General features: G+C 36.7%; 1 protein-coding gene across 6 annotated transcripts in view; it reads left to right on the forward strand.

Moving 5' to 3' along the window:
• mv (lysosomal-trafficking regulator mauve) overlaps positions 1–19,385 on the forward strand; it is a 57,424-nt gene that overhangs the window by 26,481 nt on the left and 11,558 nt on the right. For 5 of the 6 annotated variants that reach the window (XM_085203374.1, XM_085203373.1, XM_085203377.1 and 2 more), the window contains exons 14-37: positions 337–549; positions 629–721; positions 820–975; positions 2,690–2,851; positions 3,082–3,230; positions 4,204–4,258; positions 4,430–4,608; positions 5,148–5,222; positions 5,356–5,473; positions 6,235–6,401; positions 6,719–6,889; positions 12,380–12,526; positions 13,111–13,308; positions 13,587–13,867; positions 14,297–14,428; positions 14,514–14,557; positions 14,930–15,036; positions 15,257–15,361; positions 15,823–15,978; positions 16,453–16,542; positions 17,192–17,332; positions 17,587–17,760; positions 18,082–18,280; positions 18,512–18,670. In XM_085203374.1, coding sequence (XP_085059500.1) covers positions 337–549; positions 629–721; positions 820–975; positions 2,690–2,851; positions 3,082–3,230; positions 4,204–4,258; positions 4,430–4,608; positions 5,148–5,222; positions 5,356–5,473; positions 6,235–6,401; positions 6,719–6,889; positions 12,380–12,526; positions 13,111–13,308; positions 13,587–13,867; positions 14,297–14,428; positions 14,514–14,557; positions 14,930–15,036; positions 15,257–15,361; positions 15,823–15,978; positions 16,453–16,542; positions 17,192–17,332; positions 17,587–17,760; positions 18,082–18,280; positions 18,512–18,670 — 3,471 coding nt within the window. The remainder of the gene's footprint in view (positions 1–336; positions 550–628; positions 722–819; positions 976–2,689; positions 2,852–3,081; positions 3,231–4,203; positions 4,259–4,429; positions 4,609–5,147; positions 5,223–5,355; positions 5,474–6,234; positions 6,402–6,718; positions 6,890–12,379; positions 12,527–13,110; positions 13,309–13,586; positions 13,868–14,296; positions 14,429–14,513; positions 14,558–14,929; positions 15,037–15,256; positions 15,362–15,822; positions 15,979–16,452; positions 16,543–17,191; positions 17,333–17,586; positions 17,761–18,081; positions 18,281–18,511; positions 18,671–19,385) is intronic. The other variant, XM_085203378.1, reaches the window with a different exon arrangement.

The raw sequence follows: 19,385 nt of genomic DNA on the forward strand, positions 1-19,385 counted from the left end.
AAAATCAACTCTAAAATAATCATATTCATTTATATATTAAGAAGTTACAAGTTATTTTTTTTTCAAAGATATCGATCGATAGTCGATCGTTTATTCGTTTAATTCGTAAACTTAATTTGATAAATTTAAGAAAATCAGTACGCGAAACTTAGTAATAGCAAATTATTATTTGTCTATGTATGTTACCTAAGAATATTTTATTTTATTTTTTCCCTATACTCCGCAATATTTTGTGGCGATAATTGGTTGTCTTCTTATAAAAATGAGGAAACTCTGATTATAATTGAAACTAATAAAAAACAAATAACTAAAATATAGAATCGGCATGCTCCACAGAGCTGCAACGGCACGTGCTGGAGCTGGTGTCGGCGATGGGCGCGCGCGAGCTGACGGCTTGCGAGGCGCGCGCGCTGCTGCGCCTGCTGGCAGCGGAGCGGCCGCCTCTGGCGCTGTTGCTGCCCGTGCTAGCGCGCGTGCTGGCCCCACCTGCGCTTCCGCCCGCCCCCACGCCCGACTGCGTGCTGCTCTACCCCGTACGCGCCGAACCCGGTACGCCGCGACCGTCGCCCGCCGCGCTGACAGCCACACGCGCGCTTGTCGTATTAATGCTTCATTGTAAACGTTTCAGAGGACTTTATAACGGACGAGCCGACAGCCTCGTCGTTCGCGCAGCAGGCGGAGCAGGCGGCGCGGCGGCTGCGCTACGCACATACACGTGCCGGTCAGCTTAACACTTTATTTATCATAAATATATATATTTATTTTGATAGTAAACTTACATTCCTTTGACACATTTAGTTTGTGACCATAATGTTACAGAAATATCATCACCATGGTCTCGCGGTGCGGTGCGTGCGGCGTTGGGTTCCGCAGGATGGGCGCCGTGGTTACAAGGATTCGCTGTTGCCATGTGGCTGAAACGAGACCCACCGCAATGTGGAACGCAGCGTCTACATATGCATAGTGAGGACATTGGTAAAGTGCTCATTAAATAAATTACCTTGTATTTTAAAATAAATATAAATTGAATAATAATAATGTACGGTCCCTGTGAGTCTACTAGGATAGATAATAAATAAATAAAATTTAATAAATATTAGTAATGTTAAATACTGTAGAACCTTAAGAATCTGTCTAACTATAAGAAATATAAATAAAAGGAAAATTGAACCACATAACAAAAATGAAGGTCTGGGGTACCTGACATGGAACCCTAGCAGCCCATATAATCTCTAAGAGATATAAATACAGCGTCTTAGTAAAAGTTGATCAACATAACAAGCATTTTATGTCAACATAATACAAATGAAAATCTGGAGCAGCTGATATGGAACCCTAACAGCCCAGCTTAACCTTAAGAGATATGAATATAATGGCTTAGGAATAGTTGTCCTGCGTGGTCAGTGTTGCATGAAATGAGGTTTATAATTCTGACCTAATAATTTAAAATAACATAAGCTAGGAGTACCTCCACGCGGTGCAGGTGGTAACAGTAGAAGTCTACTTTACAGTGATAAGTACATTATTAAACACGTTGCCTCGCCCATGAAGAATAAGTACTAAGTAAGTGATAGACGCTCGTGCATCCCCCAATTAACGATTCTATTGCTTTTATGGTCTTTTTCACCTATATCTATTAGCGAACTCGTGTAAGAGTACCCTCTTTTATATAATTAATAATTGTTTTACGTATCAATGCTCAATGTATATTATTATGAATATCAAGTATCAACATTGGTCGTATTTTTTAATTTAAAACCATCATTTTTTTTTATTTACGATAATGTAGAAAAAATATATTAGAAGTCATTAAAGTTGTCAGTCAATTCTGCTTATTAAATGAATAATCATGTAGATCAAGCGGGCTAAGCCGCGGTCGGGCCGCTAGTATAACATAAGAGATACTTTTGTTTATTTTTTTTTTTAATTAAATAGCTAAAAATATTTGTGTCAATTTTCTAGGATTAAGCACATTAGTTTTTTACGAACTTGACTTCAAGCTACCATGCCGCAAAATGACTGTTCCAAATGTTATTTCTCTAACTTTTAGATAGAAATAGAAAATGCTTTGTCTCCTTGTCCTCTTTCATTCGATACAAAATAAGTGATATTTCAACTATTCCTTTTAATATATTACATAGTAAAATGGAATCAGCTTCACGCTGTATCCCGCACACAGCAGCAGAAGGTGTTAAGACACTCCGTTCCCCACTTTCCGCCGAATTCTGGAGACATTGCGTGTTGTGTGGCGGAACTCACCGCCGCACTTTGGCTCGATACCAGAGCGAAGAAATGAAAATATAAATTTTACTAAATATTTCATTCCCTCGAATGAATCGAACCCACAAACAGTCGATTTTACAGACCACACACCTTGTGCCACGACTGGCCTCAACATTACATAGTAAGCCTCATTTTAATAAAATTTTTGCCTGTTTCATCTATTTTTGAAATCGTATAATTAAAATTTAAATGTTTCAGGATTAGAAATCTTGATAAAAAAGTATGGCTTATTGGTGAAAGCGTATAGATGGTTTGCAATTGACGCGAATTCGAGTATAACTACGTTCAAATATTTACAATTTTTATACGTCTTGTAAAATATTTTCTAAAAAGTATTTTTGTCTCATACACTTTCACATCTATTACTAGGGATTTTTTATGTAAAAGATAATTATTAATTTTACAGATGAAACAGATGAATGGCACGACGATCCCCCAGACCCAGATGACAATATAAATAGAGAATCTACTAACAAAGAAGAAACGTCAAATCAAAGTGAATTTTTGCACGTGTTCTCTATAGGACACGAGTCTCTCATGTTTGAACTGTGGATGGACACCAGCAATGGTAACTCGTTTTTTATTTTTTACTCTCTAAAAACCATATTTTTGTGTGTTTTAACAACGATGAAACCAATAAATTTACATCATAAACATCGTTCAATAATATTATTTAAAAACTAGGGAGCTTATCGATCGATCGTTACCTATAAAATAACCTTTTATGATTTGTTTACCTTTTGTCTCATGCTTTCGTGAATAGGGTATAGTGTGTAATCGGTGCTTCATTCAACACAGGTGTGATATCAGCACGTCTCTCGCGGCCCGAGACGGGCCTCAACCGGGCCGTGGGTGGCGCGCGCGCGTGCACTCGTTGGCCGCGCGGCTGGGCGTGCCTCGCGCTCAACGTGGCCGAGCGCGTGCATAAGCGACGGATACATATTGAGGTTCATTGTGGTTCTCAACTTCACGTCATATGAAATAAAACGTTTATACAGATATGTTACTGTAAGATTGTAAAAAATGTGAGTTCATCAATTTTTTCGTGAAATTGTAAACTATCGAAAAATTATAAACTCTTTAAACGCTGGCCCTGATTGGATGCTTTAACAGCAACATCGACCAATATGCGTTGTGACCACAGATCTAAGAATCTAAAAAGATGTCAATAAAATAAAACTTTATTTATAATGTTATGTACAGTATGTTGTATTGAGAATATATTTTTTAATATATTCGAAAATTAAAAAATAAATAATTAGGAATTAAGATTATATACTGTGTCTTTGGTATTTATGTACTAACATTTCCGCAGGTATCCGGATATTTAAGTGCAGGTTTGGTTAAGTTAGTTATTTTTAAATAAAACTTAACCTAACCTGTACTTAAAAATCGCCTAATCTGTAGCTGCTGTGGCATAAATGATATTTTTTACTATTTACATATATTGTGCCTACTGTAGTAGTTTTTGAATTCTATGGTAAATTTTTGCGTTTGACAATGTCGGTTCATAATTTTTCGATAGTTTACAATTTTGCAAGTAAACTATGAACTAATGGTTTTTATAATCTTACCGTGACAGATACACACTACGTTCACACCTACTATGTTTGGTGTAAAGCGTGATGCTGATAATGCATTTTAAACAGTAGACTGAGTGAGGAATATATCTTTACTGTGAGCACAGACTACTGTAACGTCTTCAGAACTTAAGTTCCCTTACTTCCACATATTTAATATTCTATTTGACACTGACCTCACCTATAAAAGCAAAAGTTTAAAAAAAAACCTCAATTCTAGTCAAATGATTAATTTTGAAGTATATCTTAAATCTAAGAATAATTATAGAACCCATTGTGAAATCTTTATAAATAAAAAATTATTGCTGAGTAACCATTTCAACAAAATTTTATTTTCTAGGTTACTCTATATATAAATGGTCGAGAATGTGAAACATTATCACTACCGGTACAAGGTAAATATAAGATCTTAAATTATTTTCGTCATTATTAAAGTACTACTTAGAAAATATGATTACAGTGTTTGAAATTTGTAGGTTTAACTGCGAATACTAAAATCTGCTAAAATATAAAAACTTAATTAAACCAGAAAAAATTAAATATACCAGGTAAAACTTTCTTGTTAGGTATCCTAGTACGTAAAGCAACTCCCAGCACAGTACTGCTAGGACACGCTGGGGATACAAGCGACAATGGGGGTACAGGCAGCCTACAAATGGGTGCAGTACGCGTGTACCGTAGACCGGTGTTAAACGCCGCAGCCGCGTTACATGTGGCGGCACATGGACCTGATCAGCCATGTGAGGTATGGATAAGCAACACCCAGTATACACGTGATCTATATCTATCCCTTGCTAGTTCGCTGGAAATCTCATTGAAAACTTCTTACCAATATTGCTCCTTATCTTTTGGTACTTCAACTGCCTAATATTAAAGCTCTTTATCGATAGATATTAATTTAAACAAAATATGATTACTGTCCGATCGTTATTAACATATTAGCGTATTGTAGCCAGTAGCAAATAAATCACAGAGAGCACACGTTTGTTTTTACTATTCAACGTCCATACAATCAGAGTACTATTCAAATTGAACCTTAAGTCGATAAACAATTATATTATATTTTACCTGCACCTTCGCCTCCATGCTTAAATGAAAGTAATCAAAAGTTGTTTAAGGTAGATGATACATTTTCAGTACCCAACGTAACTCTGATTACAGGTGCAGTGGGTTACATAGAAACGATTGACATATTGTATTCTAGTCTATATCCTTCACCCAATCAGAAATTTTTTTTATTGGAATCATAAGTGATGAAATTATCAACCAAATGGTTTGTTTCAGATTCCCTGTGAAACAGCTAATTTTCCTTCTATCATAACACAGGAACTGCTTGAATTGGATATCGACTGGGATGCGGTAAGATTATTTTCTTGTATATATTTAACTTCTATTTTTCTTGATAACACGTGACCGTAATTCACTCTTTATTATTTTTCAAAGAAGTAAACGTAATAGATTGAGAATTCTATTAAATCCTATAATATTTCAGGTGTATGAGGTATCAAGTCAAACGTTAAGAGAGCTACATGAAAATATGTTGGTGTCGTTCTTCGCGCACGCACCCGACACAATGAACTTGTATCATCAAACGACTTCGGTGCCTACCGGTTTGTTGATTTACGTATTATTCTAATCTGATTGTAACGTAATATTTATATATATATATAAAAGGACTTGTCCCCACAGACTGAGGTAAGATGCATGCACAGCCGTAACCACTGTGCGTAGAAACGTGAAATTTGAACAGATGTTTGCTTTTGTCATCTGGAAATCCACTAAGAAGGGATTTTGAAAAAAAATATCCTAAAGGGGTGAAATAGGGGTTGAAAGTTTGTATGGATTTTTTAAAATCGCCACCGATTTTTATAAAATTTGAAATTCAGACTTTTAAATAAATTTCATTGAATACGTGTTTCGTGGTGTTTTATAATACACCTCCTAAGGGTGCAAATAAGGGATTGAAAGTTTGTGTGGAAAAAACATTAAATGGCCACCGATTTTTTTAAAACTTGAAAATTAGACTCTTAAAAAAATTTAATTGAACACATGTTTCATGGTTTTCTAGAATTCTCCCCCTAAGGATTCAAATAAGGGGTTGAAAGTTTATATGGAACATTTTTTAAATCGGCACCGATTTTTATAAAATTTGAAATTGAGACTCTTAAAAAAAAATATTATGAAACATGTGTTTCATGGTCTGTTAAAATTCACCCCTAAATAAGCAAGCGAAGCTGCGCGCGTTCGCTAGTCCATGTATTTATATAAAAGGACTTGTCCCCACTGACTGAGGTAATACTAGTACTAGTTTGCAAGTTACTGTATATTTTATTTTTATATGCTGTAAGAAAACAGAAGTTAATTTCCGCAGTGTTCGGCGCGCGGGTAGCGGGGGGCGCGGGCTCAGGCGGAGTGGACGCGCCGGCGGCCGTGCGCGCACAGTGGGCGGGCGCCCCGCGCGCGGTGCACAGCGGGGCCGCCGCGCCCGCGCTGCTGCTGCTGGGCGGCGCCGAGCTGCTCATTTACATGTTTGCTAGGGTGAGCACTTCAGTTACATGTTGAAATGCTGCTCGTACAGTACTTTTTTGTTTTGATTGTTCATAACTTCGTAGCGTAGTACTTTTTATTCGAGGCAAAGCGGCGTTGAGTTCCGCCACTTAACACGCAATGCCTCCAGAATTCGGCGGGAAGTGGGAAGAAGAATTGAGTGTCTTAATACTAGATTCTCTCTACCTATCCTGTTGTGTGTAGGATACCAAGGTACCAAGAAGTAATTAAAAAATGTAAAATTATATGTTACTGTTTGCGACCATAAATATAATTTTTCGTGTCATATACTATCTGTTTCTCCTCAGGTGGTAGAGATGGACGGCAGCGCGCGGCAGCAGGCGGCAGCACTAGCGACGGCGTTACGCGCATGCGGTGCGGAGGCGCGGCTGCGCGCGCAGCTGCTGGGCGGCGCGCTGCACTTGCTGCCGCCCCTCCTCGCCTCGCAAAAGTGCCAAGTGTCGCCCTATATGCTTAAAGTAAGTTCTTTTGTACTTCTAACTTTTTTTCGCTTCTGGCAACCCCGGTGCTAACAGCTGATTCCGACTGAGAATTTTAATTTAATATAATTTAATTCAATTTGAAGCCCATTTCCACAATAATTGCTAAATTTAATTAAGCAAATAGTGTTATTTACGTAATTATAATAGTCTTTATGTTTTAAATAGATTTTATTGTGAATTGTAAAGTGTTCTTTGTGTAAGTGACTGGTAGTGTGCCGGCATGATATTTAGGTATATTTTACTGTAAGTACGCGTATTTATCATTGTTTTTAATTATTAGGTGCTATAGAAACCATATTACGTTGATTTAATTGTGGTTTACTTGCGTAAATTAGTAGTTAAAGCTTAGTTTTCCGTCGTGCATAACACCCGTTATTTGCATATAATCCAAATCCTTAACGTTACTCAAAAAATCCTTTATTCAAAATGATGACTCGCAGAGCACTATCTCGTCAGGAGGAGTCCAAACTCCAACTGACTTTACAAGAATTAAAAAACACTAAGGATTTGTGTGCCCAATTACAGTGTGAAAGGCAAGACAATGAAATAGAACTTTTACAGTTATTAGATAATAACACTAGGCTTAAGAAAGAAATGACTGCTATACACATAGAATTAACAACAATTGTAGAGGAACGGGATACTCTCAAAAATTTAGTAGATAAGTTTGACCGGTGCAGCGATGAATATGAGCAGGCCCTTATTAGGATAGGAGGAGCAGGAGCTGCGAGAGGCTCACACACTCATCACTAAGCTCAGCAGGATGCTCAGAATGCTACCGTGTTACATAATATTAGCTTATATAATGAGTTTGTTGAGAGTGCCCCACAGTTGGTTTCTCCTGTGTTGGACAGACATAGTCACTCAATTATTGATCTCACCAAGAATGACACATCGTTATTCAATCTTAAAAAAGCATCAAGTCTGCCTCACTGCAGTAGAAACAAACTAAAAAAATACATAAAAATCAATAAGTTTATTGTCAAAACCAAAAAAATAATAAAACAGCATAGTTATATGTCCAAGTGTGCAAAATTAAGTAAGGAGAAATTGGAACTATATGATGATTTAGAAATGTGCACAATAAAACTAGATAAGTGTAGGTTAAAGTATGAAGCTGATACACAAGCACTACAAAGTGAAATTAATTATTTAAAAGACTCCCTTGATATACTTAATAAAAAGTATGTTAATTGATTGAACGAAATACAAGAGTATTCTAAGGCGATGGACAATCTTATTACACTGTCCACAAATAACACTGAACGTTTTGATTCTTTAATCAACAATCACTCTTGTGATTGTGCCTGTTCATCACAGCAATCGCCTGCAAGTACTCCGGTGTGTGCCCCCTTGACAGACCTCTTGTGTGACAGCCTTCATGATAATAGTAGTAGTAGGTTCAGGTCACAGCAGTCATTTGGTGCATCAATTCATGAACCTAGTTCATTAGTTAATGCACAGAACATAGTTTTATTTAGTGATGATATTGGAAGGAATATGGGTTCAATTTTGAATTCTTGTTTACTGGGACAGTCAGCTGTTAGTTTTTGTTATCCGTCAGCATCCTTTAAAGTTCTCATGCAAAGAAGTTTAAGTTATAAATTTAATAAGTGTGACAAACTTGTTATATTATCAAGTAATAGGGGAAATTTAAACAAACAACAGTTAAATTACTATTGTGAGTCATTATTAAACTTAGATATAAGTAAAATAATTTTGTTTACATTTCCTTATTGTAAAAATCAGCCAGAAGCGGAAAATAATTACAGATTTAAACTAAACTCTACCTTGCACACCATAAGCACATATAATGACAAATTACATTTAATTGACACTAACAAAATAGTTAGTAAAACTTTATTTTTGACTCAAAGTAAATATTATTTTAGTGATAGGTTTAAGAGACAGATAGCTTCTGTGCTATCCTATTATTTGGACTTATCAGCCAAGAAGCTTGCTTCTATTGAGCAGACTGACATTATACCTAATAATTTACACTCTGTTGACATTTCTCAACATTTAAATAAATTTCTCAGACAACAGAGGTAGCAACCTCTAGCTCTAATTTATTATCAAATATTCCATTGCTCCAGCTAGCTTTACAATTAAATAACAATAATAACACACACTGCACATCATCACAATATCCATGGAAAAATAATTATAAAAATGTTAAGTCTATTAGATTAGTTCACCAGAACATCCGTTGCTTGACGGGGGGCAAGCAGCTAGAGCTGGCTAGCTAGAGATTCATGAACTCGGAGGAAATTAGTATTATGTGTATTACTGAACATTGGTTAAAGGTGAACCAGCTCATGTTTAATTTCAGAAACCACCCGGTAGGAAGCTCATTCTGCAGACTCAACACAATACATAGGGGGTCGCTTGTTATATTAAACAAGAACCTTAAGTTCAAGGAACGGAAAGATATTGTGTCCCTTTCTGTAGAATGTTCTATCGAACTAGCGTGTGTTCAATTAGAGCAATTCATTGTTATATGTGTATACAGTCCTCCCTCCGCCAATTTAAAATTATTTTTAGAAGTAATGGATGAGGCCTTAAGCAAACTTACCAAGTCGGGTAAGCCTTTATTAGTGTGTGGGGACTTTAATGTTAATATTTTGGAAAGTTTAAGTCCCACCATTAATTTATTAAGTCTTTTTAAGTCACACAATTTACTTAATTTATTTATGGAGCCAACCAGAATAACTCCTACGACTAGTACTTGTTTAGATAACATATTTACTGACATTATTCCATACTACAAAAGCATTATTAATAAATTGGATTCTGACCACTCTGGTCAGCTAGTAGAATTCTATAGTAAGAAAAAACAGGAGGCTTAGAAAAAAAATGCTTTTGTACCTGTCACAGTTAGTCGTTTGGAATGTATGAGAGTTAGTTTAATAACTAATTTACTAGTTTTAGATAAAACTTTACTTCCCCATTCTTTGTACAATTCTTTTTTTTACTCTTTTATTAATAAATTTCATTCAATATTTACTCCCAAAGAGATTACAATAACTGATAGTCCTATCTTTGGTGACTGGGCCACAGCGCAGGTATTTATAAGAGTAGGGAGACGCTGTATATGTTATATTATGAAAAACAGTTTAATAGTGGTGAAGAGTTTAAAGAGTACTTAAAATCCTACTTAAAAATTTTCAAAAGAGTTTGCAAAATTGCAAAATTTTTATTTATTAAAACAAAAATCAGAAATAGTAGCGAAGAAATAGTAGTAAAATTGAAGCCACTTGGAAGGTTGTTAATGCCGAGACTGGGAGAACTAGGGTGAAAGATTCTAATTTTAAACTTAGTATTGACGGTCACATTGTTGATTCCGATTTGGAAGTGGCCATTGCATTTGAAAACTTTTTCTCTACTTTCCCAGTTAGTCTAACAAACGATTTAGGTTCTTCCACCACTATTGCAGAATCGTTAATTAAAGACAATGTTCCCGAATTTTATAATGGTTTCGTTTTCCGTCATGTAAATTATTCAGACATTAGTGTAGCTTTCAAATCAATTAGTATGAAAAAGTGGGGTCTTGTGGGGTGTCTCAGTTAATATCATAAATTCTTTAATTGATATTTTGATTCCTGATTTAGTTACAATTTTTAATAGATGTATTGATTGTAGAGTGTTTCCTGATTTGATGAAATATAGTAAAATAACTCCATTGTTTAAATTAGGTAGTACGCAAGACCCCACAAATTTCAGACCGATTTCAGTACTACCTACTTTTAGTAAAATTTTTGAAGAGCTGATACTCAGTCAGCTTCTTACTTATTTTAATAAAAATAAATTACTGCACAAGGTCAATTTGGTTTCACACGTGGAAGGTCAACATCTGATGCTGGGGTCAAATTATTAGAGAGTGTATTCGCGGCTTGGGAGGAGTCACGTGATGCCTTTGGGGTGTTTTGTGACTTATCCAAAGCATTTGATTGTGTGCCGCATAAAACTCTTATCAGGAAGCTACACCACTATGGTATAAGAGGCATTGCTTTGGATCTTCTCACTTCTTATTTAAGTGATAGGATTCAAAAGGTAAATGTCAACGGGAAACTATCACACGGGTCACCTGTAGCATTGGGGGTGCCACAAGGCTCTATTCTGGGTCCGTTTTTGTTCCCTTTGTACATTAATGACTTACCTCACCTTATGAGAGATATCTGTGAAATGGTGTTGTTTGCAGATGATACATCTTTAGTTTTTAAGGTTAATAGACGGCAATTGGAAATTGACGATGTAAACAATGCTCTTTCTAGTATATTACACTGGTTTAGTGCCGATAACTTGCTTTTAAATAGTAGTAAAACTAAATGTATCAGGTTTTTTACTAAGAATGTGCAACAAGTAGAAACCAGGGTTTTGATGAACAATGAGGAACTTAAAGTAGTTAATGAAACTGTTTTCTTAGGTATAACATTAGATGCTAAGTTATAATGGGGTCCGCATATATATAGAAACTTTATCTGGTAGACTTAGTTCTGCAGCGTATGCTGTCTGTAAGATTCGTCAACTGACCGATGTTGACACCGCGCGTTTAGTTACTTCAGCTATTTTCATAGCATTATGTCTTACGGCCTATTACTTTGGGGCAGTGCCGCTGACATAAATAAAATCTATAATAATAAAAGATTGCTCAAAAAACGGGCTGTCCGAGCAGTCTATAAAATGGGTCCACGCGAGTCACTAAGGAATAAATTCAAAGACGTTAACATCCTCACACTACACTCCCAATATATTTACGACAACTTAGTGCATAAAAATATTAATAAATTTAATAAAAACAGTGATTTTCATCAACGTAATTTATAAAATAAAAATAAGCTTGTTATGCCCTTCTCTAGGCTCCATAAAGTGTCTCACTCATTCGTAGGTCAAAGTATACACTTTTATAACAAACTTCCAAACGACTTGGTTAATTTATCACTGAACGCGATAAAGATGTTTGGAAATGAGTTGCTCTATTTGTAAGTTAATATTATTAATTGTAATTTGTAACTAATACTGGCAATTAAAAAGAGTGGCCATGAGTTGCTTTGCCTGGATCTTCTCATGAGCTCAACTATTTGAACGGGCTTTTTTCAAGTCAAAATTGCACATTTTTTTGGTTATTTTGTTTTTAATTTTTTTCCACTTTATGACATGTCCAAGTAAATTCCGCATACAGTAGCTAAGGCCGGCAACGCACCTGTAGCTCTTCTGGTGTTGCACGGAGTCATGGGCGACGGTAATCACTTACTACCAGGTGACGCGAACGCTCGTCTGTTTTGTCCTTTTCCATAAAAAAAGAAGTCGTCCTTACGTCTGGTATAAACCACAGTGTCCGATTGTAAAATTGCGTTTCCTAGCTGTGGTAAAAAGACAAAGTGCGGCATTTATAATATGAGTAGTAGAATCTGTAAGACACAGTGTGGAACTAAAATAATTTAATGTCAATAATGATTACAACAGGTAATACTAGACGCAGCGTTCAGCGCGCCGGTGCTACAGTGCAGCAGTACGGGCGTGCTGCTGAAGGCTCGCGCCGACGCCGTGCTGCGGGAGCCGCGGCTGCTTCTGCTGCTCTTGCAGGCGTGGCGCTGCTTCGATACTGACGAGGTACGTGCTTAGTTTTATTGATTTACTTTCGTGCGTTGACCTGCATATAGTGTATTTTTTGTCGTCCATGCCTTTTTCTGTTTCTTTTAGTTGTCTTATAGTCACTATACTTTGTATGAAAAAAAATCGAAAAATATACTGTTTAGATAACTTATAACAAAATTAAATCAAAATATATATATCATTTTAATATGAGAGATAACAGTTGCATGTTTACAAGATCGTATGACAGACATCATATTATTATGATTAATATGATGTCATACGGTCTTGCAAACAAAGTGTCACATAATTAATTTTACCTTTGTTCATTATTTATTATTATTTTTAATATATGAATACATTTTTTACAAAACCAACGTCATATCAAACCGATATAGCGTCTTGTGATTTAGTCAAAATTGCTCATAATTTAAAAATGGAAATGCAATATTTTAATGCATTTTTGACAATAATGACATGATTTTGATTTTGTTCTGATTGACTATTTTTTGTGTGTTTTGGTTAGAATTTAGGCTTGGGATACTTTTTGAAAATGGGTGTAATATCTCATTAAAATACTAATAAATAATAATATCCCACAGGAGATCTCATGGCAGGTATCCTATGGTACAGAGGAAAATGGCTTTGATTACAAAGACAAAGTTAGCTGTGGTCACGACTCAACGTGGGTGGTGGCGCTGGCGGCGTTACGTGTGGCGTTGGGCGGTGCTTACAGAACTTTCAACCAATATCAAGCTTGTCGTGTTGATTTGCTGCGACATTTGCTGTTAGCTTGCAAGGTAGATACTTATACCGACATGAAAATGTTAACCTTATTAAATTTGTTTAATATACTAATAAAAAAATGTTTCCACTTAAAGCAATTTTCAAATGTTTATTTATTTTTTTCTTTCTTCAAATTATTATTCTTGGCAATAATCTTGGAGAATGAGAATTTGTACATATCCGACCTAGACTAGGTTAATTTTTTTATATATTTGTTAATACTGTTCTACTCTAATTTTTGATTAACTCAATTACCAAGCACAATACAAAATATCAATTGATCATTTCCCAGGAGCGGTTCTTAACATCAGAACGTCCGGCGTTAAGCACCGCCGCCAGCAAAGAACTAGTAGGCCTGGTACGAGCACTACTCGGTGACCCCCCGTTGCTGGGTCACTTGGCCATGTTATGTGATTTCTTATTACTAATGCATCAAGCTAGTGATACATTTGTAACACATTCGAGAGCAAACTTCTATTTTCTATTAACAACGGAAACTCCGGAATCCAGTGAATTTAATTTTCTAGACTTTATCAGTAAGAGGAAAAAATCGTTAGCACCGGATAACCGAAGGTACTTCTTGTATATCTGTAGAATTAACTGGTAAATTTTATATTAATTTCATTAATTTGAGACCGTCGTGTCGCAGTAGGACAAAGACTGTCTGTTAACGCGACGAATATGAGTTCGATTCTTGTTCCGAAGAATGAACTATTGTCGTTGGCCCGCTCTGATCACAAGACAGATCCACCACTTAAAATGAATTGTCTTGTAAATATTAAGGTAATCCTTGTCTGTTCTATATGCGGGAATACAACGTGAAACTTTATAAAAAATAGACTCAAGAAAGAGGCTTTCTCATTTTAAATATTCACCAAATTAAGAAGATAACTTATCACAATAATTTATTCGTAATTTTAGTAGACTTAAAATATATTAGGCCCATAAATCAAACATAATATATAAATACTGTATCCGCTAACATATAACCTAATATAACAGATATTACCATGCCATGGAGAAATCCAGCTCCTCCAGCGTGTCGGAGGAGGCCGCCCCTGACAGCGACCGCGCTGACACCGATTGTGATAAACATATCAAGGCACTTATCAATATGCAGATTAAAGAAAATAGGTATATATCTTTTTGTTCATTATACATATATATCAGCTTTGATCGTTAATTTTATCAATATAATAATATTTCAAATCTTTTTCAGACAAAAATTGTCATCTACATCGGAGACATCAGATGCTGCCATTGGTAAGATGAAACTTTTTTAGTTTAATGTTTTATCTCATACATAGCAAGAAGAATCTAGTGTTAAAAGACTACGTACAGCATAGTCAACAAATCGTGGCCCCCTCAACTTACTTTTTTTGGACGGTTTTCTGGGCGTATTGTTCACTCAATAATCAAAAGTATTTTTTTTTAAATCACATCCATCAATAGCGTAGTCATGTACACTCAACTTCAGCGCGGCCACGACTTGTTGATCGTACTGTACTCTACTTTCTGCCACACTGCATGTTAAGTGTTGAAACTCAACGCCACTCTTTACCTTACTAGAGCGGGGAACTGAGAATAAACTTTCTTAAAATGTATTTTATTGAAGAAAACTTTATTTAATTGAAGAGAAGAGCGTAGAGGAGGCGAACGAGGGTGCGTACGAGGATGCGGACTACGTCTTAGTGGAGCCGCCTCCGTCGGCCAACGACGTGTACTCGGCCACTGCACACCAGGTAACCGCATACACACACACACACACACACACACACACACACACACACACACACACACACACACACACACACACGCACCGACATATTACAACTAAAATATGTATCATTAATTCATTACACTTATAAACTAGCACAATACACACACCTTTCACACTTTAACAAATGTCTATCCGTACACGTACACACGTGCGCACGTAACACAATATGCTTTGTGTCCCAGAGGCAGGTCCGCGCGGGCGCCGAGCCGGGCTGGCACGCGTGCGAGGGCCTGCTGCTGCTGCTGCGGGACGCTATCGTGGCACTGCCCGATGATACATTTGAACAGGTACTTTGTTTTGCTTGTCTTGTTATTTTTAACTATTTAACATTGTCATTTATTCGCACTCTGCTAGGAAACTGGACTTAGGTCTTGCTGTATATAAAATAAATATATATATTCTAATAAAATAGATGCTTATATATTTTTGTAAAAAATAACTTAGCTTCACGCTGCATTTCTAGCGGGGCAATCAAAGAGAACGGAGCGTCAAACGCTACGAACTCTACATACCTCTTTCGCCTCGTCCACTGTCATCAACCTCTTCATACATGCCCTCCGGGAGGTCCTCATGCTTTTTACATGACTTTCCTCTAGTATCTTTGATACTGTGTTTTCGAAGGTCAACCAAGGTTTCCCCCTACATCATACCACTCACTTTTCCATCATCATAAAAAATAAAACGTATTAATAAGGATTTTTTACCTTTTTTGATTCCCAAGTGATGTATGATACTTATGTGTCTGCAGGCGGTGGCGACGGCCATCCAGGCAGAGAGCCTGGTGGTGCTGGCCAACCACAGCGACGCGGGCGTGCGCGCAGCCCTCGTGCGCGCCGCCGCCGCGCTGCAGCGCCGCCGCGCCGCCGCGCTTTCGCCGCTCTGCTGCCTGCTGCTCGCCAACCAGGTACCACTGCACTGCACTGTACTCGTGTCTATGTAATAGTGTTGTGTTGTAATTGAAATACGGTATTCTATTTAGTGGAATAAATTATTATTTATTCATATTTCCATTTTCTCGCTCTGATAACAAGGCAAAGCGCAGCATTGAATTTGCCATTCGCAATGCCTCATCTAGCGGAAAGTGGGGAAATAAATGTCTTAACACTAAGTTCCTTGTGTCTGCCCTTCCTCTGTAAGCAGGATACAGCATGAAGCTAGAAAAAAAACAGTTACGTATGACGCATGAGGCAGAAACTGTTCCAGGTAGCTCTAATTGTAGTTACAGGTTAATGTGTGTACTTACAACCTGTCGTGATAAATTGACATAAAATATTTTTCAATACAAACCAGTAGTTCCTGAGATTAACGTTGATTACAAAACAAATTTCAGCTTCATAATATTAGGAAAAATATAAATGTCTTGTTAATTTATGTGTAGATCGCAATGTATCCCTGCTCGTGGGAACTAGCGTCTGCGTGTGCGGCTCTCCTCACAAAGTACGATGTGCCTTTAGAAGATCAACTTGATGTAAGTACATGTTTATATTATAAAAAGTTTATCATAATATGTAACAAAAGTTTAAAGGGTTCTTCCAGTCCCTCAAATTTTTCACAGTTGACATTTGATGACACAACAAATTACAGAACTAAAATTAAAAATCAGAACACGGCACGGACAAACTAAGTTTTGTAATGTGTGAAGATTAATATTCAAATATAATAATGTACAAAAACGGTATTTTATAAAATTGTCGCTTCTAAATCTTAAAGTGAAACAAAGATTTATTAGTATTTGGATAATAAATGTTTTTTTTTATTTTTCAATAAAGCTTTTAAAAGTTAGTATATTACTTAATCTATATCCGTATATCCATATCCATATACCTGTTTTAACTAGATCTATCCACACTTAAATAAACTTAAATTAAAAATTTAAATCTGATATTAGCCTATCTTTGGCAAGACAAAGTGCGACGTTGACTTTCTATCACTCACCATGCAATGTATACAATACGGGTGGGAAGAAGAGGGCGGAGAGTCTTGACACTATACTCTTTCTTCTTACCCTGCTTGTCTCAAAATATAACAGGCGCATAAAGTGTAGAGCAAAAAATATCAAGATCCTGTAGTAAAAAGCAATATAGTGTGAGGTGTACTGAAATTATATACTGTTTTAGGAAGAAATCTGGGTTCGGCTAGACGAAGACGCTACACAGCGCTGTGCGCCGCTACTAGCTCTGCTGCCGGGGTGCGCAAGAGCTTCCTCTGTACCGTTGGCGCACAACCTCGCAGCTTTACTGCGCCGCCTTTTGCATAAGGCACGAACCTTTCCAAAACTGAAACCAATGTACTCTTAAGGCTTTCTAAGACTAGATCTGCTTTCATGTAACGTTTTGAAATGGAATATCTCTCGATTTTTACTGCTTATTTGTATTGTGAAATATGTGCGAAGTGAGATCTTATGGACATTTGGTTATTAGTGGATTATTGCTAACTCTGTTATAATAGAAGATAAACAACTTTTTAATACGTCGCCTTATATACAGTACTTAAATCAATTTCATATGTGCAGGCATCTCTGAGAGCCCTCAACGAAGTCGCCTTCGTAGAAGTAATAATACGCGCAATACGTGCAATAGGAACGGAGAACACGGAGTTTGAAGGAAAAGATCTTTTATTAGAAGATTTGTACGATTTATTATGCAAAGTGGCGATTAAAGTGCTGTCCGGAAATCATAGTACACAAGTGAGATGTTTATTTTGTCTTGATATGTCTATTTACAAATAATATGACCTTAAATAATTTCCATAAATTATTTATCTTAATTCATCGATTAATTATTTTCATCTTCTTGCTCAGGTAATTAAAAATTGGGTAATGCATGGGAAATGGAGTATCTTAACACTTGGCCTACCTATATATAGGAGATATAGAAAGAAAGTAGAAAAAAAAACAATACAAAAAAGTTGTTTAAAATAGAACTATAAGTCTCTCTGGCTCTTCTCGATGTTCAAAAGTGCTTAATAAAATGAAACTTGATTTTGTACATTTTTTGAAATATTGCAGATGATAATAGACATGCACAATATGCTACGTTACATCGAGGGCGAGGGCGGCGAGGGCGTTGACCGCGCCCCCAGCGCCGTGGAGAGGGCAGCGCGCGACGCGCATGTGGCGCTGTACACTGCACAGATAGACTACTTGGAGGAGCGCTTGCGTACGCTGCATCAGAATACGCCGAAAACCTTTAATTACTTTAGTACCGGTAATATTTTCCCCATATATCGGTGATATGTTGCATTTATAAAATTTTGAAAATTGAACGCATTCGGGTATATTATAAATTATATTAATATTTTGTCCCTTTCTGTTGATAAAAAAAATATCGAAATTTTCTTTTAAAAAACAATTCATTAAATTTTGTTTCGTACTTTAAGTTGTTAGAATATAAAAATGCATAGTAATGTATATTTTATGTACAAATATAACGGTGCAGTGCTGCCGTCGGCGGAGCGCTCGGAGGCCAGTGAGGTGGCGGCGCGACTAGCGGGCGTGCAGGCGCGCGGCGTCGCCTTCCTGAGCTCGCGCCCGGCGCGCGCGCCGCTGCAGCCCGACGCCGACTTCTTTGACCGGCTGCTCGCCAGCCTGTTGGCCGGTGAGCTCCGTCTGTCTTAATATTGAAATTCAAATTCAAAATATTCTTTATTCAAATAGGCAATTATTATAAGCCTTTTTGAATCGTCGAATGAACATATGAACAAAAAGCTACCACCGGTTCGGAAGGCAGTTCTGCTGAGAAGAGCCGGCAAGAAACTCAACAGTTGCTCTTTTCAAAATCAATGGTACAATCTATTACATTAGCTGGTAGCTATCCTGCATTACATTCAATAGACATTAATTCCATACATGCTTATCCTCTAAATATTCTTGAACAGTGTAATACGCTTTACTTGTTAGAATTTTTTTTACAGATATTTTAAATTTTTGTAGTGGCAAACTACAAAAATTTTACACTGTGGAATTTTATTATATACACGTATACTCAGACCCATAAAGGATTTATTAACTTTTTGTAGGCGAAAACTTGGTGTAACAAGCTTATTTTTATTTCTCGTTTCTATCGTATGACTGTCACTATTTTTGATATGACAATGTATATTTTGTCGGACAAAGAGATATATAATATACAAATTGGGAAGCAACTGTAATAATACCTGCATCTTTGAAAACATCTCGCAGAGAATCTCGAGCTCTTAGATTATAAACATATCTCACGGCTCTTTTTTGGAGAATAAATATTGAATTGATATCTGCAGCACTGCCCCATAGCAGCATTCCATAAGATAAAATACTATGAAAATAGCTATAGT

The sequence above is a fragment of the Heliconius melpomene genome, chromosome 19 (assembly GCF_056956725.1).
Source record: "Heliconius melpomene rosina isolate 202511_hmr_F chromosome 19, ASM5695672v1, whole genome shotgun sequence".
Taxonomy (NCBI): Eukaryota; Metazoa; Arthropoda; class Insecta; order Lepidoptera; family Nymphalidae; genus Heliconius; species Heliconius melpomene.